The sequence below is a fragment of the Molothrus ater genome, chromosome 23, assembly GCF_012460135.2.
Source record: "Molothrus ater isolate BHLD 08-10-18 breed brown headed cowbird chromosome 23, BPBGC_Mater_1.1, whole genome shotgun sequence".
Classification (NCBI taxonomy): domain Eukaryota; kingdom Metazoa; phylum Chordata; class Aves; order Passeriformes; family Icteridae; genus Molothrus; species Molothrus ater.
Window position 1 is genome coordinate 6,087,785 of NC_050500.2, and position 21,364 is coordinate 6,109,148.

The 21,364-nt window shown below is 58.0% G+C and overlaps 3 protein-coding genes across 4 annotated transcripts in view; all 3 read right to left on the minus strand.

The window, feature by feature from the left end:
• Positions 1-847: 847 nt before the first annotated feature.
• Positions 848-13,224, minus strand: EPHA2 (EPH receptor A2). Its single transcript, XM_036396187.2, has 17 exons — positions 12,987-13,224; positions 10,106-10,173; positions 8,920-9,583; positions 7,708-7,863; positions 7,280-7,612; positions 7,043-7,167; positions 6,517-6,676; positions 6,113-6,212; positions 5,945-6,000; positions 5,741-5,866; positions 5,477-5,659; positions 4,829-4,890; positions 4,511-4,720; positions 4,050-4,199; positions 3,635-3,828; positions 2,455-2,610; positions 848-1,486 (listed from the first exon to the last, which is right to left on the minus strand). Exons 1-17 carry the CDS (start codon positions 13,060-13,062, stop codon positions 1,381-1,383), a joined length of 2,925 nt encoding a protein of 974 aa, XP_036252080.2. The 5' UTR covers positions 13,063-13,224; the 3' UTR covers positions 848-1,380.
• Positions 13,225-14,386: 1,162 nt separating this feature from the next.
• On the minus strand, positions 14,387-16,740 carry CPLANE2 (ciliogenesis and planar polarity effector complex subunit 2). 2 transcript variants are annotated; one of them, XM_036396189.2, is made up of 5 exons: positions 16,292-16,737; positions 16,069-16,221; positions 15,824-15,948; positions 15,594-15,733; positions 14,387-14,699 (listed from the first exon to the last, which is right to left on the minus strand). In XM_036396189.2, the coding sequence occupies exons 1-5, from the start codon at positions 16,692-16,694 to the stop codon at positions 14,471-14,473; spliced, it is 1,050 nt and encodes a 349-aa protein (XP_036252082.1). In that variant the 5' UTR covers positions 16,695-16,737; the 3' UTR covers positions 14,387-14,470. The 2 variants fall into 2 exon arrangements, with proteins under 2 accessions (XP_036252082.1, XP_036252083.1); XM_036396190.1 differs by lacking the exon at positions 16,069-16,221 and having other exon boundaries at positions 16,292-16,740.
• Positions 16,741-18,388: 1,648 nt separating this feature from the next.
• Positions 18,389-21,364, minus strand: part of FBXO42 (F-box protein 42) — a 51,515-nt gene continuing 48,539 nt past the window's right edge. The window contains exon 10 of the mRNA XM_036396188.1: positions 18,389-21,289. Within this exon, the coding sequence (XP_036252081.1) occupies positions 20,213-21,289 (1,077 nt within the window). The 3' untranslated portion in view covers positions 18,389-20,212. The remainder of the gene's footprint in view (positions 21,290-21,364) is intronic.

The window sequence follows — 21,364 nt, forward strand, 5'->3', positions numbered from 1 at the left end:
GAGCCGCGATCGCGGCCGGCGCCGGGGCTGAGCCCCACGGACTCGTGACATCCACGGGACAAAGTGCCCCCAAACGGGGTGAAAATCCCCCAAACCCGCGGCTTTCGCAGCGCGATGTTGGTCCGCCCTCACCTCCCACCCGTCCCTTATTATGGTTTAGGGCAGAAAAAAAATGTCAAACCCCTTTTTCCGGCGTTTTCCTACCCAGTCATTTGCAGGCTCCGGGCAGCCGGCGCGGCCGGGCTTTGGCTTCGGGGGAGCGGCAGGGGATGAAAAGGCCAAATTCCTCCTGGGTTTTGCTGGGGAAAGGGGCCCCGGATGGGAAATGCTCCCGGAGCCCTGTGAAACCCCTTAAAATCCCTGATAACCCCCGAAAAACTGTAAACGCCTTTAAAAACCCTCTTTAACTCATTTAAACCCCCTTAGAAATCCTCTTTAACCTATTTAAACCCCCATTTAAACATCTAAAACCTCTCACTTTTAAAACCCCCTTAACCCTCCAAAAAATCCCTAAATAAACCCCTTAAAAAACATTAAACCTCCCTAAAAAATAACTTAAAACCCCTTTAAAGCCCCCAACCCCCCTTATAAACCCTGATAACTCCTTAAAATTTTAAAAAAGCCTAAAACCCCCAAAACTTTAAACCTACTTAACTCCCCCTTAATGCCCCCCAAAACCTTTAAAAATCCTTAAAACACCTTAAAAAAACCCTTTAAAACCCTCTTACAATCCTTTAAATGCCCTTAAAACCCCTAAAATCTAGGGGAAACCCCCTCTCTTTGTCCCCCAAATTCACTCAATCTCTGTGAACCAGTGTGAAAACACAATATTCTAGAATATTCTAGAAAAAAAAGCACATATTTTTATTCAAAACCCCACAAAAATCCCCATAAATCTATGAGAAAAGGGGGGGAAAAAAGCATCCAAGCTGGGTTTTTAAAATTTCCCCCTTTTTTCTCTCCCAAACCTGACACGACCTTTAATTCTTCGCAATAAATATACAAAAATAGAATAAATTAGGTTAAAAAATACAAGGCAACACTGGTAGATCAGCAATAAAGGGCAAAAAATACACCCAAAAACCTGGTGGGAGAGGAATAAATAGGGAGAAAAAAAGCAAAAATAAATCAGTTTTGGGACTGAGCCCTTTTTTTCTTGAAATGTGGGGGAAAAATAAGAAGAAAAATCCCTCCCCCAGTTCCAAAAAAGCTTGAAATTCCATTTTTTTAGGGGGGAGGGAAGGGGCAGCACCTGTTTCATCCCCAGGCGCGGGGACAATATCATTAACACTATAAAAAAAACCCTTAATAATTACAGAAATAATAAATAAACCCCTCGGGGAGGAGGGGGGGTTGATGTGGAGTTCTGGGGGTGCGGGGTCAGCCCGGGGCCCCCCCAGCCCCTGCCTGCTCCTGCAGCCCCAGCAGGCTGTAGGCAATGCGCTTCTGGTGGCCCGGCAGCCGCACCCCGATCCGCTTGATGTCCCTGGGAAAGGGAACGGGAGAACACGGAGTCAGGAATGGGGGAATGGGGCTGGAGGGGCTGGGGCCACCACGGTCACAGCCCGGGATTGGGGGGACCCAGGAGCAGCGTCCTCGGGGCGGGGGATGGATCGGGGGGGTGGACACGGCTCATCCCGATGGATGGATGGATGGATGGATGGATGGATGGATGGATGGATGGATGGATGGATGGATGGATGGATGGATGGATGGATACAGCTCATCCCAAGGGATGGATGGATGGACACGGATGGATGGATGGACGGATGGATGGACAAGGATGGATGGATGGATGGATGGACACGGATGGATGGATGAGGGCGTGGACACAGCTCATCAGAGTGGACATGGATGGATGGACATGGCTCATCCCAAGGGGTGGACAGATGGACATGGCTTATTCTGGGGGCTGGATGGATGGATAGATGGACATGGCTCATCCTGAGAGATGGATGGATGGACACAGCTCATCCCAAGGAATGGATGGATGGATGGATGGATGGATGGATGGATGGATGGATGGATGGATGGACACAGCTCATCCCAAGGAATGGATGGATGGATGGATGGATGGATGGATGGATGGATGGATGGATGGACACAGCTCATCCAAAGGGATGGATGGATGGACATGGCTCATCCTGAGGGATGGAGGGATGGACATGGCTCATCCCGAGGGATGGACAGACTGACGTGGCTCATCCTAAGGAATGGATGGACACGGCTTATCTCGAGGGACAGATGGACAGATACAGCTCATCCTGGCCTCTCCAGCCAAGGAACATCTAATTTTATCCCATCCCTCAGGCCACCAAGGCCACAGAAGTGGTTTCCGTTCCCAGCACATCCCTGTCCCTTGGGACTTGGAGGGGAGGGGATGGGGACAGCGTGGGGACACATCCTAGGGACAGCCTGGGAGGGTCAAGGGGACAGCACGGGGACAGGACTCACTCGCTGGTCATCTGCAGGACCTTCTCGATGGTGCTGTAGCCCGAGGCCATGAAGGTCTCTGTGTACTGGGGCATGCGGATGGACTCCAGCCACTCCGGGACCGAGCGGAACGGGACGCCCTCGGAGCCGCTGGTGCTGGGCAGCCGGATGGACACCCTGCGGGAAAATGAGGCAAAAATAGAAAAATGCAAAAAAAGTGGCGCAGAAATGCAAGGCTGGAAAAGCGATGTGAAAACAGAAGGGCGTGAAAGCGATGCAGAAAGGAAATGATGCAAAAAATGATGCAGGAATGGAGGGGTGCAAAAAAATAATGTGAAAATGGAAGGTGCAAAGAATGACACAGAAAGGTGAGGACACAAAAATATTGCAGAAATTAAACAATGCAAAAAATTATGCAGGAGCGGAAAGGTGCAAAATGATGCAGGAATGAAAGGGTGGCAAATAGAGATGCAAAAGTGGAAGGATGGAAAAATAACACAAGTTGAAAAGATGCAAAAAATAATGTGAAAATGGGAAGATGAGAAATTCAGTGGAAATGGAAAAAGGAAAAAAATAATGCCAAAACCTGGAAGGACGCAAAAATAGCGCAGAAATGAAATGGTGCAAAAAGTGAGGTGAAAGTAGGAGGTTAAAACAATAATGCAGAAATGGAAGGATGTGAAAAATTATACGAAAATGGAAGGATGGAAAAACAATGCAGAAATGGGAAGATTCCAAAACATAAATGCAAAAATGAGATGATGAAATTGTGATGCAGAAAATGAAATGCTGCAAAAAGTGGAAATGTGAAAATGAAGCAATACCAAAAAATGATGCAGAAATGGAGATGCCAGAAGCAATGAGAGAGTGCAGAGATGCAAAACTCAACCCAAATCAGCACCATGAAAGTACAAAAACTGATGCACAAAACGCAAAGATGAAAACAAAATTATGCAAAAAATGATAGAAAACACAAAGACATGCAAGAATCAGAGAATCCCAGACTGATTTGGTTGGGAGGGACCTTAAAGCCCACCCCATTCCACCCCTGCCATGGGCAGGGACACTTTCCACTATCCCAGGAGTCTCCAAGCCTGGCCTTGGACACTGCCGGGGGTCCAGGGGCAGCCACTGCTGCCGTGGGCAACTGCTCCCCTCCCTCTTCTTGCCCCCACCCCATCCTGGCGCTCCCTGCACTCACCGAGGGTCGAAATCTGCCAGTGCCTTGAGGGAGTCGGGGGCGCGGATGAGTTTGTCGAGGATGCTGACGATGTCGGGGAATTTGGGGCGCCGGCTGCGCTCCTGCTGCCAGCACTGCATCATCAGCTGGTAGATGGCTGAGGGACAGTCCAGTGGCGCCGGGAGGCGGAAGCCCTCGTTGATGGCCTTCATCACCTACGAGGAGGAGGAGGAGGGTCAGGGATGGTCCCCCCAAAACAGGTGTTCATTCACAGAATCCCAGAATGGTTTGGGTTGGAAGGACTTTAAAGCTCATCTCATTGCAGCCCCTGTCCTGGGCAGGGACACCTTCCACTGTCCCAGGTTGATCCCAGCCTTGTCCTGGCCTTGAATGTCTCCCAAAACGCTGGTGGTGGTGGTGGAGGGTGGGCACTCACCTCATGGTTGGAGAGCTCCCAGTAGGGCCGCTCTCCGTAGGACATCACTTCCCACATGACGATGCCGTAGCTCCAGACATCGCTGGCAGAGGTGAACTTGCGGTAGGAGATGGCTTCGGGTGCTGTCCAACGGATCGGGATCTTCCCACCCTACAGCGACATTGGGGTCAGCCCCGCACACCCAATAAACCCCCTCACCTTGTTCAACCACCCCAACATGGCCACCATGATGGACCATCACCCACCTTGTTCAACCACCCCAACATGGCCACCATGATGGACCATCACCCACCTTGGACAACCACCCCAACATGGCCACCATGATGGACCATCACCCACCTTGGACAACCACCACCAACAACCAACCATCACCACAACCAATCCCCCCCTCACCCTGGCCACCCTTCCATGGCCAGCCAGCCACCCCTCCCTGGCCACCACCCCGCTGCAGTGACACTCACGCTGGTGGTGTAAGTGGCTTCAGGGTCATCCTCCAGCACCCTTGAGAGCCCAAAATCGGACACTTTGCACACCAGGTTGCTGTTCACCAGGATGTTCCTGGCAGCCAGGTCCCGATGGACATAATTCATGTTGGCCAAGTACTTCATGCCAGCAGCGATGCCCCTCAACATCCCCACCAGCTGGATGATGCCAAATTCACCTTCTTTTTCCTGGGAAAAGGGGAGAATTCAGCCTGGAATCCACCTGTTGTCCCACCTCCTTTGGTGGATGTTGGAGGTTCCACCACCCCGTGATTGTTGCCACCGCGTGTCACCTACCCTCAAGAATTTATCCAGTGCCCCGTTCTCCATGTACTCCGTGATGATCATGAAGGGCTTGTCTGTACAAAAGAAAGACCCCAAAATAGGTAAAAACACCAAAAAATATCCCTCCAAGCCCCCAAAAATGTCACCACCTTAAAATCTCTAAACCTCTCACAAGCCCTCCCAAAATCCTTAAACCCCCAAATGCCCAATGTCCCTCAAAAAAACTCAATCCCCCAAAACAACCCCAACCCCTCAAAAACTACAAAAAAAAACCCCAACCACCCTCCAAAACCCAAACCCTACCAATTCTCCCCAAAAACTCCAGACCCCCAACTCCCCAAAAAGTCACCTCCATTAAGCATTCCCAAAACAACAATAAAGTTTCAACCCCCTTACAGACCCCAATAAACCCCAACACCAGAACCCCAAAATAACTCCCCCAACTCCTCCAAAAATCCCTGAAGCTCCCCATAAAACCTCCCAAATAAACCTGAATTCCCTCCCCAGAAAAATCCCCAACCTCATCCCCCAAAAAGAGCCAAGTCCTCCAAATTCCCCTTTGCACTGTTGCTCAAAACACGTTATATGGCTTTTTTTGGGGTGTTTTGCTGGGAAATTGGGGTGGTTTTTTTGTGGGGACAGGACATAGAGGACACTCACACTTGGAGACAACGCCCTCGAGGCGGATGATGTTGTGGTGGCAGAACTGTCCCATGATGGTGGCCTCGCTCAGGAAGTCCACGCGCTGCTTCTCCGTGTACCCCACCTTCAACGTCTTGATGGCCACTGGCACCTCCTTCCTGCCGCGCTTCAGGGTGCCCTTATACACCTCCCCAAATTCACCTGGTCCAAAAAATTGGGCACCTTTAGCCCCCTTGTCCCACTGTGATTTCGGGGTGTCTCTGGGGGGACAAAGCTACGCACCGGCACCGATGACCTTCTGGCGGGTGATGAAGGATGGAGGGATCTCGGTGGTGAACTTGAGCATGGCTTGGTTGGGGTCTTCGTAAGTGTGGGGGTCGACGTAGGTCTTGAGGGGCTTCAGCTGGTCTGGAAGTGTCAAGGAGGGGGTCAGCACCCCTGTCACCCTCTGCCCATCCCTGTTGTCCCCACTGTCCCATGGCTCACCTGACTTGGAGAAGTAGACGTCCTCGGCAGATTGGCGTGGCCGTGACCTCCTCTTCCTGCGGAAAAGCAGCATTTTGTCCCAAAAGATCATCCCTCGCCCATATTTGGTGGTGGGACAACAACATTTTGGGGTTTTGGGGAGGTTTTGGGGAGGGTTTTTCCCCTTACCGACGGAGGATGAAGAGGAGAGTGACCAAGAGGAACACGACAAAGACGACGCCTGCGATGCTGCCAGCGATGACGGTGGCTGATGCCATGGCCTCAGAACCTGTGGGGACCATCCAGGTGAGCCCTGCACTCCCTGGAGCACCCACCCCGCACTCCTGACACCCCCCGGAGCACCCAGCCCGCACTCCTGACACCCCCTGGAGCCCCCACCCCGCACTCCTGACACCCCCCGGAGCACCCAGCCCGCACTCCTGACACCCCCCGGAGCACCCACCCTGCACTCCTGACACCCCCCGGAGCACCCACCCTGCACTCCTGACGCCCCCTGGAGCACCCACCCTGCACTCCTGACACCCCCTGGAGCACCCACCCTGCACTCCTGACACCCCCCAGCCCCTCCTCACCCTCGGGCAGGGTCTCGAACTCGTGCTGGGGGCTGAAGGCCCCGTGGCCATCAGCGGTGAGAGCCTGGACCCGAACCACGTAGGCAGTGCCTGGGGACAGCTTGGGCAGGGTGACAGAGGTGCCCTCGCAGCGCAGCACTGAGTAGCTGTTCTCATCCACCTGGGGACACAGCAGGATGACATTAGGGTGACACGCAGGGAGGGGTGGCACGGGTGGGGCAAAGATGAGCTGATGTGGGGGATGTGACATGGATGGGGCAGGGATGGAGGTGACATGGATAGAGGGATGAACATGGGAGGGACATGGATGGAGGCAAGGATAGAGGTGATGTGGATGGGGAGGTGACGTGGATGGGGCAGGGATGGAGGTGACAGGGATGGGGACAAGGATGGAGGTGGCGTGGATGGGGGGCTGATGTGGCTCAGGGCAAGGATGGAGATTGCATCGACAGAGCTGACACAAGTGGGGGCAAGGATGGAGGTGACACGGATGGAGGTGACACGGATGGAGGTATCAGGCTGTCACCTTCTTGCTGTAGGTGACCTCGTACTTCCAGACCCGACTCTGCTGCCGCAGTGGCACCGTCCAGGACAGGACCAGGCTGGTGGCCGTCCGTCCATCCAGGCTCACTGATGTCACCCGGGGGGGCTCTGCCGTGGGACACAAAGTGACATCACTGAGGTGTTCCCATGGGGGACAGGGACACCACAGATGTGTCCCCACCACAGAGGGAAGGTGTGGGAGCTGCTGGTGTCCCCTCACCTGTCTGGTTGACGCTGATGGTGGCGCTGGCCACGCTGCGCTGGTGGCTGGAGGGGGACACCCCGTTGCGGGCCTCCACGGTGAAGGTGTAGTTGACGTGTGGCTCCAGGTCGGTGACAGTGACCTCTGTCCCCGTGAGCCCCTGGGGGGGCTGTGAGAACCGGACCCCCCCGTCGCAGGGCCGGCACTCGCCGCTCTCGGGCCAGCACTGCTCGCAGGTGACGCTGTAGGTGACATCCTTGCGGCCACCGGGGTCGGCCGGGGGGGCCCAGCGCAGCTGCACCGCGGCCCCCAACCCCAGGGCTGTGACAGCCTGTGGGGGCGAGGGGGGACCTACAGGGGACATAGGGCAGGGTCAGGGGACAGGGTGGTTCTGTGTCACCTCAGTGAGGTGACAACACAGTGTTCCCCCTCCGGAGGTGACTTACGGGTGCAGGGATGCTCCGGGGGGTCCTCAGGGGCCCGGAAAAATCCATCCTCACACGGGCAGGCAGCAGCAGCGGCCGGGGAGGGCAGGGTGTGGGGGGGACAGGGCTGGCAGCCCCCCGAGGACACCGCAGCCTTGAAGGTGCCAGGGGGACAAGCTGGGGGGGGACGACACACAAAGAGACACCGGTGAGATCCCAAATCCTGCTCCCCATCCATGGGATCAGCAACTGGCAGGTGGGGGGAAGCACCCCCCAAGCACCCAGAGAGGAGTTTAGGGGAGTTTGGCTCATTTTGCAGCTTCTTTATTATTGGGGAGCCCCCCCAAAACCACCCCCCCTCCTGGCTGAGCCCTGCTGCACTCACTGCATTAGTGATGCTGAAGGGGACTGATCCAGGATGGGGAATTTTGGGTCCAACATCTAATTTCTCCACCTCAAATGAGGAATTTTAGGGTGTTTAATCTTATTTTGCAGCTGCTACTTTTTTTTTTTTTTTCTACTTTGTATTGCTGCTTTAAAGTAGCAATTTAACAATGCTTTGTATTGCTACTGTAAAGTATTGCTACTATATTTTACTTTATTATTACTACTGGGATCCCCCCAGCCCACCCTTCATCTGTCTGAGTTCTCTCTACAGTGGTGATGCTGAAAAATGAGGATCCAGGGCTGGGAATTTTGGAGCCAAAAGCTCATTTCTCCAACTCTGAATCAGGAATTTTTCAGACGTTTCACCTCATTTTTGCAATCACTGCCCCACCTGTCGCTTTAGTTTTTTAAGATTTTCTAAGCCTTCTAATGTTGACATTCTTGTAGCAAACTTTCTCACACGCTTTCTGTAAATAACTCATTGTTTTGCATTCTTTTATAAAAGAAGAGAAAGTTGATAGACTGTTAGTCTGTCCAGCGTCATTGGAGAGGTGGCACTGTCACCCTCCAATCCACTGTCACTCTTAGAAAACTATAAATGTTAGAGTCAGAAAATAAACTTCCCTTTTTTCTTCACCTTGAAATCAGCGGTGTGCACTTGTGTTCTTTCATGTCCTATAGTGACACCCCACCCCTCTCTCAGCTAAACCCTTCCACAATCCACTCAAGGCTGAGGATTGGGAATTTTGGGGCCAAACCCCCACTCCTGTTCCCTCCCATCCCACCCCAGGCACGCACCAAGCTGGCCCATCCTCAGACACCCCCTCGGTTTAGCCCAGTCCGTACCTTGGCAGGTGTCTCCCAGGCTCTGGAAGCCGGCCCGGCACAGGCACTCCCCGATGGGCACGAGCCACTCGCCGTCGGCGTTGCAGTGCAGGGCCGGCGCCTGCTCGGCCACGGCCTCGGCCACGCACGAGCCCCGCACCTCGGCCAAGGTCTGTGAGTCAGCACCGGCCACGGTCTCCGGGAAGCGCGCCATGCCCCGCACCACAGCCGGGCACCGCTTGTAGTACACGCGCACGGAGAGCAGCGCCACGCAGGCGCCCAGGTCCTGGAAGGCCAGGTAGAAACCCTTCCTGCGGAGCGGCCCCACCGAGCGCACCTCCACGTTGAGCTTCACATTGCGGGCGGCGAAGTCCTCCTGCACGGTGATCTCGTCCGGAGCGATGGTGTCGATCTTCCTGAACTGGCGCTTCTGGAAGTTGGTGCCGTAATCCACGTCGGACTCGGCGTAGTAGAGGTTGAAGGTCTCCTTGCAGGAGCCGCCGCCGTCCGTGGGGAAGCTGTTGCAGTCGCGCACGGTGAACTGCAGCTCGATGAAGATGCGCTGGGCCACGCCGCGGTAGATCCAGTTGGTGCGGAGCCAGTTCTCCTGCTCGCCCTCCAGGACGTTGCACACGGAGTACATGTAGATCAGGGAGTCGTTGAGGACGTTCTGCAGCTGGTCCCACTGTCCCCGGAGACAGAAATGGGGCTATGGAGGGGAACTGAAGCACTGTCCTCAGGGATGGGTTTGTCCTCATCTCATTCCCCCTGTCCCCATCCCCATGGAAGTCCCCAGACACATCCCAGAGGTGTCCAACCCCGTGGGTGTCCCCATGTCCATACCCATGGGTGTTCCTGGTCCCATGGAGGGCCACAGCCCAATCCCAGCGGAGGTCTCCAACCCCATGGGTGTCCCTGTCCCTATGCCCATGGAGATCCTCACAACTGAGGGATGTTCCTGTGGAGGTCCCTCTCTACAGATGTTCCTGTCCCCATTCCCATGAATGCCCCCAGGCCCATCCCCCTGGATGTCTCTATTCCCATGGAGGTCCCCATTTGCCACCCCCATGGATGCCCTCATCCCCATTCCTGTGAAGGTCCCCAAAGATGTCCTTGTCCCATCCCCGTGGAGCTCCCCCATGGCTGTCCCCATTCCCCATCCGGGTGCTGGCCAGCGGGGCCAGATGTCAGATCCATGGGTGCTCACCCCTTTTCCATAGGGATGGGTGAGCCAGCCCAGCTCCCCATGTGCCTTGGCGAAGTCCAGCAGCACCACTGTGGGAGAGGAGAGAGGACGTGGATGTCAGCAGATGCCACCAGGACCTGCAGGTGCCACCAATACACCCCTCTGGCCCTTGGATGTCCATGCCCCGGGACCCACGGACAACCCCATGGAAGTGCAAACACTCCTGGGATCCACAGATGTCCCCAAGTTTATCCATGTCCTGGGCGCAGGTGCCCAGGAGATCCATGAATTTTGGGGACACCTGTGGATCCCAGGGACCCGTGGATGCCATCAGGACCCACAGACATCCCACCAGGATCCCTGGATGTCCTGGGCACTCACAGACATCCCTGGAACCCACAGATGCCAGGAGGTTCCATGGATGTCCTCAAGACCCCTGGATACCCCCAGGACCCACGGATCCACCCCATTTCCACAGAGTCATGGATGTCCCCAGGTCCCCAAGAGTCATGGATGTCCCCAGGACCTCCAAACAGTCCCAGGCCCCAGAGGTGTCCCCTGGACCCACGGATCCCCCCGTTCCCGGCAGATTCCGCTGGAAGAAGCCCCCCGGGGGCCGCCCCCAGAGGCGGGGAAGCCGCGGGGCCCGGCGGGACCTGCCCTGGCACGCCGAGGGCGGCGGCCGGATCCAGCGCCGGGAGAGGAAGAGGAGGAAGAGGAGGCCGGGGAGGGAGCGGGGCCCCCCGGTGAATCACCCCCCAGGAATGTGCCCGGACGCCCGGGTTCAGCGGCGAGATGGGTCCGGCGGGACGGGGCCATTTCGGGACGGATGTGCCCCCCCAGCTCCCACGGCTGAGCACGGACGGGCTCGCGGCGGGTGCCGGGAGGGTCAGGTCTGGGGGGGACCCCAAAACCTGCCTGGGGGGACCCCAGAACCTGCCTGGGGGGGACGCGGGTGGCTGCAGCGTCCCCCCCGCGCCGTGCCCGGGGTCAGGAAGGATGCCGGGGCGGATATCCCGGTTTTCCTGAGGCTGGAAATCCCCCCCGCGAGCCTCCGGAGAGCGGAAAGCTGCCGGAGCCAGGGCCGGAGCGGGCGGGGGTTCCCCGCCAGTGCCCCCGGGGGTGGCTCTGGGGACAGTCCCGGGGCCGGGGTTGCTCCAGGGGCGCAGCAGCCCCGGGAGCTCCCGGGACAGCGCCGGGGCCGCAGCCCCGTCCCGGGAGTCACCTGTACCCACCGCCATCACCATCATCATCATCATCATCAAATTCTCCGTCGCCTTCGTCACCCGGCCACGGCCGCCCCCACCCCCAGTGCCACCTGATGTGGCCACCAACTCTATCGCCACCCTCAGCGCCACCCCCGCGCTCCGGAGCAGCATCCCCGTCCCATTCCCAATCCCATTCCGGCTGCATCCTTATCTCTGTCCCCTGCCCTGCCCTAACCCCATCCCAACCTTTGCCTGAATCCGAATTCCATTCCCAAAGTGAACCCAAATCCCATCCCCTCCACTCCCATTCCTGTCCCCATCCCAATCCCATCCCTGTCTCAACCTTAACGAGAATCCCGATCCCAAAATGAATCCCATCCTCATCCCAACCTCATCTCCTCCTCAATCTCAATCTGAACCCCAATCATAATCCCAAAATTGATCCCATCCCAGTCCAAATTCTGCTCCATTCTCTCCTCTTTAACCTCGTCCCCACCTCATCCCCAAATCCCACTGAACCTCACAGAGGGGAACCAATCCCCTCAAAATCCCCAAATCCCATCACTCTCCCACCACTTTCCCTTTCCCCCACGCACTTTTAAAACCTCAAATCCCAATATTCCCTCCTGGGAAACAGCACTTTGGGAACACACCCCAAATCCCACAGCTGCCACAGGATCATCCCCTCTGCTGTCCCCCCAGTACTTCCAAAAATCCTCATTTTAGGGTTTTTTACCCCATTTTTAGTTTACAGGGAGTATTTTTGATCCCAGCCTCTGATTTATTTGCATTTGGGGTTGGATTCTTCCACTTTACCCTCAAAAAATGACGAATTAAAGCCATCAGGCAGGGTTTATAGAAACTCAATCCTAAAAAAATTCCAGGTATACACAAAAAAGTGATTTTCCCCCTTTTCTTTTGCCCAATCCTGCCAAACTAAGCCCCTAAATCACTGGGGGAAGGGTTGCGAGGTGGAGGCCGAGACGCTGCTTGTTTTTTTCCCAGCAATTTTTTGGGATTTTCCTGACATTGTTTTCCAGCTCTCTGGCCGGATCCTACCCGACCCTGCACCACCCATGGGAAACGCTCCATTTTAAGGTGATATTCCCCTTTTTGGGGGGTTTATTTTTTAATCCCCCCCACCTTCACCCCTGGCCAGTCTCCTTTGGGGGCTCCCGGCAGGACCTGGCCCCGATGTGTCAGTTGGACGCTCGGCATGGGAAAAGTTGCCCCAAACTCTTGGGTTTTCCCTCATTTTGACTTTTTCCTCCCCATTTAAAATTCTTTCTCCTCTATTTTAGTTGTCCCCCAATTTTAGCTGCTCCCCTCCCGTATTTTTATCTCCCCATACACCTTTTTAACTCCCCTCCCCTTACTTTAACTTTTGCTCCTTAATTTAACTTTTCCCCTTTTAATTTAAACTTCTCCGCCCTCATTTCAACTTTTCCCCTAATTTTAACCTTCCCCCCCTGCCCCAAAGGTGCTCCGGCACCTGCAGACTCCCCACCGCACCCCAAACTGTGCGGGGGGAAGGGGGAACCCACATCCCCCTTTACCCTCAGAGCGCTCCCCGACTCCTCAGCTCCCCCCAGACCACCCGAATTTACCCCAAAACCACCCCACCCTTGGGGGTGCCTGCAATAAAGGAGTTTCGGGGTGCTCCCCCGCCCCAAAAAAAAGTGGGGGGGACTCACCTTCCTCGGCGGCGAGGGGGCTGAGGGCGGTGAGGAGGAGGAGGGTGAGGGTGAGGGCCGGGAGGGTGCCGGCCATGGCGGGGCGGTTTTGGGGGGTCCCGGGCGCGCCCCACGAGCGGCGGCCCCGCGGGGAGTGCGGGGGGTGTGGGGTGCGGGGCCGCGCGCCCGCTCCTGTTCATTCATGCCCTGCTGACGTCACCGGCCACGCCCGCTCTTAAAGGCGCAGGAGCCGCTCCCAGTACGCACCAGTACGGCACTGGGAGGGCGCCCGCCCTAGGGAAGGACGCGGCCGGGTGGAGGGGAGGGGGCTGTGGGAGCCCCCCAAGGTGGGGCACGGCCCTGGAGGGGGTTCGGGGGTCCCGCAGCCCCGCGGGGACCCCCGCGCCCGGCCCCGAAGGGGTGAACGCGCCCCCCCTTCCGCCCCCTCCCCTTTCATTCATGAATCGGCGTGGGAAGGGCGGGGGGGCGGCAGCCAATGGATGCAGGGGGCGGGGCCACGCGGTTACTACCGGCCACGCCCCCCGCCCACCAGTTCGATACTGGGGGGTTTGGGGGGGACCGGTCTGGGGGGGCTGCCCGGGCCCCAAATCCTCAACACCACCGTCCTCATGGACCTGCAGCACCCCAAACCCCCCAGCACCCCAAATCCACCACCCACGGCACCCCAAATCCCACAGCACCCTAAATCCCATTACCCACGGCACCCCAAATCCCACCACCCATAGCACCCCAAATCCCACAGCACCCTAAATCCCATCACCCACGGCACCCCAAATCCCACAGCACCCCAAACTCTGGATCATCTGTTGCACCCCAAATCCCACAGTGCCCTAATCCCCTCAATTCCAGCACCTCAAATCCCTCAGCAGCCCTGTCCCCATGATCCTGCAGCATCCCAAATCCTGCATTTTCCATAGCACCCCAAATCTCACAGCAGCCCAATCTCTGCAGCACCCACAGCACCCCAATCCCTTCACCTCTAGTGCCACAAATCCCCCAGTACCCCAAAACAACTCAAATCCCACAGCACTCTAAATCCTGCACCCCTGTTCCCATAATCCCTCTGCAGCCACATCCCCTAATACCCACAGAGCCCAAAAGCCCCAGGATCCACAACACCCCAAATCTGCCAACAGGCCCAGCACCCCATTCCATGATCCCGGTGCACCCACATCCCCCAGCACCTGCAGCACCCCAAATCCTGCAAGTACCCCCATTCCATGATCCCACTGAAATTCAAATCCCCCAGGATCTTCAGCACCCAAATCCTGCAGCACCCACCTCCCGATGATCCCATTGCACCCCACATCCCCCAGTATCCCCAAATCTTCGTTACCCCAGCACCCCAAATCCCCCCAAACCCCCCACCCCCCAAAACGGACAAGCCAGGCCACCCATGATCTTTTTCATAGAAAATCACTGATTTTAGCAAAAAGGCACCTTTTTTACCCCTCCCACTCCCCAAACCCTTCCCAAGAGGGGGTTCAGGTGGGGGTGTCCCCCGTGTCTCCCGGGGTGACCCCGGCGGTCACTTGGTCGCGCCGCCAGAGCTCCTCCACCAGGGCGTCCAGGACGGGGCCGACCCGGGCCAGCCCCGCCCGCGCCCCGCCGGCCCCCGCGGTGCCCCCCGCCCGCAGCACCCGCAGCCCCTGCGAGCCCTCGAAGGCCCGCACGTCCCCCTCCGTCACAGCCGCGTGCGGGGCCAGGTCGAATCTGGGGTGGGGAGGGGACACAGGGTCAAGGGAAACAGCAACGCCTCGGAAAATCCCCCCAGAAGCACCCGAGATTCATGGGGAGTTGTGAGCCCGTGGGTGTAACCAGGTGGGAGTGTTCTCTGCCTGCCCAGGGACTGAGTGGTTTGAAATCTGGGGGTGCAAACCTGATTGTGAGGGGGACACGGGGTCAAGGAGACATCAACACCCTGAAAAATCCCCCCAAAACCACCTAAAGAGAAATGGGGATTGTGAATCCATTGGTGCAATGAAGGGCTGCATGTTCTCGGCCTGCTGAGATAACAAGTGCTGAGAAATCTGGGGGTGCAAACCTGACTGGGGGGGGGGACACGGGGTCAAGGGAGACCCAGAAAATCCCCCCAAAACCCCGTGAAAATAAGTGGGGGTTGTGACCCAAAGAAACCCCCCCAAACCCCCTAAAATATCTATGAGAGTTGAGGGCCCATCGGTGTAATGAGAGTTGCACATTCTCAGCCTAACAAGGGATTGAGTGGTTTGAAATCTGGGGGTGCAAACCTGACTAGGGGGGGGGGGATATAGGGTCAAAGGAGACACCAACACCCCAAAAATCTCCTTTAGGGTGGCAAAACCCCCTAAAATAAGCAAGAGCCATGAACCCATCAGTGTAACTGCACATTCTCAGCCTTCTGAGATACCAAATGCTGAGAAATCTGGGAGTGCAAACCCATTTTGGGGCGGGGGGGGGGGGGTTAAGGAACACCTAGAAAAACCCCAAAACCCTGTGAAAATCAGCAGGAGTCGGGAATCCACCGGTGTGCCATTCTCAGCCCCTGCCATGCCAAGCGCTGAGAGCCCCGAGGGTGCAATCTCCCCCGCCATGGGGTAACTTTTGGGGACCCCCCCAAAAGGATACTTGGTGCCCACGACCACCCTGACGAGGTGACGGTCCCCGGGGCCCAGCACGCGGCCCATGAGCGCCGGCAGCTCCTCGAAGGACGCGCGGTCCGTGAAGGAGAACAGGAACAGGGCGGCGTCCGCCTCCTCCTTACAGGCCTGGGCACGGGGACACCGCTCACCGGGGGTCCTGGCGGTGTCCCCCGCCCCAAAACGCGTCCCCCACCCCAAAACGCGTCCCCCGCTCACGGGCAGCAGGTGCTCGAACTTCCTGAGCGCTCCGTCCCCGCAGTCCCAGAGGTGCAGCTGGAACAGGACGGGGCGGCCGCTGCCGCGGGGCTTGGCCGGCCAGAACAGCGTGGTGGCCTCGATCCCTGCAGGGACAGCGGGACTGTCACCCCCGGGACATCCCGGGCCATAGACAGGGTCTCGTGGTGGCCTCGATCCCTGCGGGGACAGCGGGACTGTCACCCCCGAGACCCCCCCGGCCGTACCCAGGGTCTCGTGGTGGGCGGGGGGCGCGGGGGTCCCCCCCAGCCAGGCCACCAGCGCTGTCTTGCCGACGCCGCTCCTGCCCGCCAGGAAGAGTTTGTAGGTGACCGTGGGGACAGCCAGCGCGGGCGGCAGCGCCGGGCGCTCCAGCAGACCTGGGGAGGGGCTCGGGGTCATTTTCGGGGGGCTGAGAGCTCGGCTGGGGGGCGCAGGGGGGGCACGCACCGAACACTCTCCGCTGGTTCTTGTGCAGGATGGAGTCCAGGTAGGGGCGGCCGGCGGGGGACAGGAGCCAGCCCGGCTCCAGCGCCCAGTCCTGCTCTGCCATGGGCCCCCAAACCTGGGGGACGGCGAAGAGCCCCCCTTCCCCCATGGGGTCACTGCATCCGCAGCTTTGGGGGCTCCTTTTGAGACCACCCCAGGGTCCAGGCATCCTCCCCAGGGCCCCTAAATCCTCCATCGGGTCCCTAAAACACCCCCCGTGTCCCAGCATCCTCCCATGGGGTCCCCAAAACCACCCACGGGGTCCCTGACACGCCCCTGTGGGGTGCCTGCCCCCCCTCCCATGGGGTCCCTGACCCCTCTCTGGGGTCCCTGCACTCCCTACAGGGTCCCGCCGCCTTCCCATGGGTTCCCTGTCCCTCTCCGGTTCCTGTGCCCCACTCTGGGGTCCCTGTCCCCCTCAGTGTCCCTCCCCCCTCCCAGGGCGTCCCTCACACCCCATACAGGGTCCTTGCCCCCCTCAGTGTCCCTTTATCCCCTCAGGGTGTCCCTCACAGCCCCATTCTGGGGTCCCTGTCCCCCTCAGTGTCCCTCCACCCTCCCAGGGTGTCCCTCACAGCCCACACGGAGTCCCTGCACTCCCCTGACGGGTGCCTGCCACCCCCGCAGGTTCTGTGCTGCCCCCAGCTGCCCCCGGTGCCCCCACAGCATTTAGGAGGGGGGTCCCAGCCCCTGTCCCCTCCCCGGACCCGCTGCCCCCCAAATCCCCACCATGTCTTGTTCCCCACACCAATTTTCCCGCGCGGGCCCTTTAAGACGCGGCCCGGCCGCTCACCTGAGGCAGCTTCCACCTCCCCGTGACGTCACGAAAATAGGCGAGGCTCTACGGAGACCACGCCCAGCCACAGCTGCGCGTGCGCGGCGAGTTGAGGGGACTCGTGGAGTGACCTCGGCCCGGCGGATTTTGGGGGTCCCCATCCCAAGTTACTGACACTGCAATGATTTGGGGGGTCCCATCCCAAGTTACTGACACCAGAGTGATTTGGGGGTTCCCATCCCAAGTTACTGACACCGGAATGATTTGGGGGGGTCCCCACTCCAAGTTACTGACACCGGAATGATTTGGGGGTCCCCATCCCAAGTTACTGACACTGCAATGATTTGGGGTCCCCATCCCAAGTTACTGACACTGCAATGATTTGGGGGCCCCCATCCCAAGTTACTGACACTGCAATGATTTGGGGGTCCCCATCCCCAGTTCCCAGCACTGCCGGGATTTGGGGTTCCCAACTGCCAGTGTTTCCAGGCTTTGGAGCCCTCCCTCATCCCTAATCACTGACACTGGAATGCTTTGGGCTCCAGCATCTCCCCCACTGGCAGGACTTGGGGTCCCAGTTTCTAGCCCCAGCAGGCTCTAGGATCTCCATCAGGCTGTGGGATCCCCAGTTCCCAGCTCTGGCAGGATTTGGGGTCCTCAGCACCAATTTCCAGCCCCAACAGCTTTTGGGCTCCCTATTCCAAATTTCCAGCCCCAACAGCTTTTGGGGTTCCCAATTCTCAGTGCTGAAAGGCTTTGACATCCCCAGTTACCATCTCCAGCAGTCTTTGGGATTCCCATTTCCAGTTTCCATCCCTAACAAGAGTTTGGTGTCCCCCATTCCCAGTGCTGACAGCTTTGGGTTCCTGTCCCTAATTCCCAACCCTGGAAGGACTTGGGATTCACAATTTCCAGCACAAGCAGGACATGGGTTCCCCAGTTCCCAGCCCTGAGAGGTTCTGGGGTTCCATCCTAAACTTCTATCCCAAACAGGGCTTGGGATCCCTGAATTCCCAGCTCCCACAGGCTCTGGGATCCCCAGTTTCCAACCCAAACAGGCTTTGGGGTCCCCATCCCCAATTTCTGGCTCCAAGAAAATTCAGTGTCCCAAATTCTCTGTGTCCCTCTTTGCCTCCCTCCACTGCTCCAACATCCCCTGTACAAATATTTCCCTTCTCTTACACAAAGACCCCAAATTCCCCCTTTCACCCCCAAACTTAACAGCAGCACAGCAAGAACTTCCCCTCCAAATCACTCCCACCCCTCCCCAAAAGCATCAACCATCTGTTTCTTTTCCTTTTTATTTGTTAAACCACTAAAAATTCGTTGGGAAGGGGGGGGAGGGACCCCCATGAACCCCCCCAAAATGTACACAAGATTTTAAATATCACCGGAATCGCTTCCCATTGCTGCTCTCGGCCCGGGAGTGACGGGGGGGACACCTGAGTCGCGGTGGGTGGGGGGGACACCTCGCTCACAGCACCAGCAGCTCCCGTGGGATTCGGGGACAGGGACCCAAATTTGGGGTGAATCTCTCTGAAGGGCACAGAACATGCATCTCCCGGCGGGGAACCCCAGGAGGGGAACCCCGGGAGCGGGGCAGGATGGAAACTGGGAGAGCAGCCCTGGAAGGATGCTCTGCAGGGAGAAGGACATCAAGGCGTCATCCATGCCCGGCTTTGACTCTTTTTTTGGGGATGGATGACAAAAAACATGCAAAGGGGACGTGGGGATCGATGGCGAAGCCTCGACCGCCTTCCCCGCGGCCACGCGTGGAGAAGGAAAATTCCAAAATTCCACAGCTCACCCGAGGTGCTCCTGAGGTCTGGGGATTTTTTGAGGGAGGGGGAGGAAATTGAATTTTGCTTTCCCTTAGGACAAATCAAATTGTTCTGGGATGAACGGGAGAGGTGGGATTCGATGAGGGGTTTATTTACAGAGGTGGAAACGCCGCGGGTGAAGCAAATCCCTCCCCGTCCCCACGCGGCTGGGATGGGATTTAAGGCTCCGACCGGCAGAAAGCTCAGTGGGAATGGAGAAGAAAAATTTTGGGAAGAAGGGACCACGTCATGGCGCTGCCGGCTTGGGGAGGGCTCCCTGGTTTTAGGGTGCTGGAGGTTGTTGACCAAAACCTGGCAGAATCCGCCCCGTTTCCCCCCCTTGGAGGGGACAGGGAAGGAGGGGTTGTCCCAGAAGGACGCACAGGTTCAATCCCTTCGGATTTGGATTTAATCTTTGCGGAAGGAGGCACGTGCAAAGATGAGGTGAAGTTACTGCATCGAGGCTGCCCTCACATTTACCAGTATGTCCTTTTCCCTGGAAAACCCACCCTGCTCCCGGGCTCCAAGGGGCTGCTTCGGCCTTGAACGGGTTTGGGCCGATCAATGAAATGAAACCTTTAAGTCTAGAAGGGAATTGGCAGCCAAATATCTCTGTTTCGGGGGAATAATGGGATTTTCAGAGTATTTTTGCTGGTCAGAGGGGATCAGGGCTGATCCCGAAGCCTGATCCAGCAGGGCAGGGAGAGGAGGGATGCTAACAATCAAGATTTTTGGCATTTTGACACAAAAAAATGTCCTTTCCTCCTTCTTTTGGTCCTGCCTGGAGGACAGAGACGAGAGCGGCAGGTGAGAGGCAAAATAAAAAGGCATCGTGTTTGTGTCGAGCAAAGGTTGGCAGCGCTGGGAGATTCCCAGAGGGATATTGCTGTTTTCCTGACGGAGTTGAGCATGGAATTAATCAAGCTAACAGCCTCCTGCCTGCTGCAATTTAGGTTATTCCTATAAAACCACTTCTGCTCACAACCCACGAGGAATTTCGGAGAGACCGAGACTCACAAACACTTAGAGAATAAACCCAGGAGGATCCTGGCTGCAGCAGAGGAATTCCCTGGCTGCTCACCCTGAATCCTCGGATCCTTCCCCGCCTGTAAACACGACTGGGGTCTTACTGGGAACTGCCGAGGCAGTGCTGGAGGGTTTGCTTGGACTTTTATTGGTTTCCTGCTCCCTAATTCACAGTTTGAACGCCTGCGTGTTGGGAAGGGGCTGGGGAAGGAGGAGGAAGAGCCGCAGGGATGGAAGGACGGGCGGCGGGCGGGGGCCGCATTATCTCTTTGCTCGCACAAAGTACAAGGCATTTGTTTTGGGGTAATATTTGACGTTTTGTTTCTTGTCCATCAGGCCACCGAATATGATCAGCTCCCCTCGGCCTTGCACCACTGTGTGTAAACTGGTCTCGGGTGGCCCCACCACGGAGCTGCTGTTGAACACTTTCCACTTGACTCGTCCCTGCTCCTTGGTGTCCTTAATGTCCAGCACGTACATCTGCATGGGCTTGCAGTTCATGCTCTGGTACAGCGGCTTGCCCACGTTCAGCGACTGCGGCGGGTGGTGCCCGAGGCGCCGGGCGATGGGGGGCAGCGAGTGCCCCTCGCCCTGGGTGCTGCTCGGCCGCACCGAGCCCGGCTCGGCGCCCGGGGACCCCGGGGACGAGGCCAGGGGAGGGCTCAGCGCGGCTGAGGCCGAGGCGGCTTTGGAGGAGAGGGCTTTGACGGCCTCGAGGCTGCGGCGGAGCGCGCCGGGGGACACGGCCCCGGGCAGGGCGGCGTGGGGCGGGGTGTGGATGCCGTTGGTGTGCTCCGGGGGGTTCCGCGTGCCCGCTGTCCTGCCCTCCGCGCCGTCCAGCTGGCACAGGAGGGACGTGGGCTTCTGCTCCCAGCCCAGCTCCACGGAGGCCAGGCGCAGATCCCTCTGCTCCGGCAGCGAGCCCCGGCGCGGCGCCAGGGCCGGCCCCACCTTGAGGTCGAATCCCTCGGCGGCCGAGGGGGTGCTGGGGGACAGGGCCTGCACGGGGCTGTCCAGGGAGGCCCCGCCGGGCGGCGCAGCTCCGGGTGACACGGTGCCACCGTTGAGCACCGGGGAACTGTCCCCTCTGGCCGGGGACAGGCTGCCCTCCCGCGAGCCCGACGGTGTCTGCCTGCGGGGCCGCAGGGTGCCCCAGCGGCCGTTGACGCAGGGAGCCTCGTCCGTGTTCCTGACGGGAGACTGGGAGCGGAATTCCCGCGTCTCGGGCACCAGGGCGGGCGGCGTGGCGCTGATGGGAGACGGGCGGGAGTTGAGGCTGGGGCTCAGCGGGGCTCTGCCGCTGGGAGCTTGGCTGAAGACCACGACGCACTGTCCCACCTGAGGGAGAGCAGGGAACAGACATCAGGAGGAGCCTTGGAGCTGGGGAGAAGCAGTTACGGAACATTTTGGGCA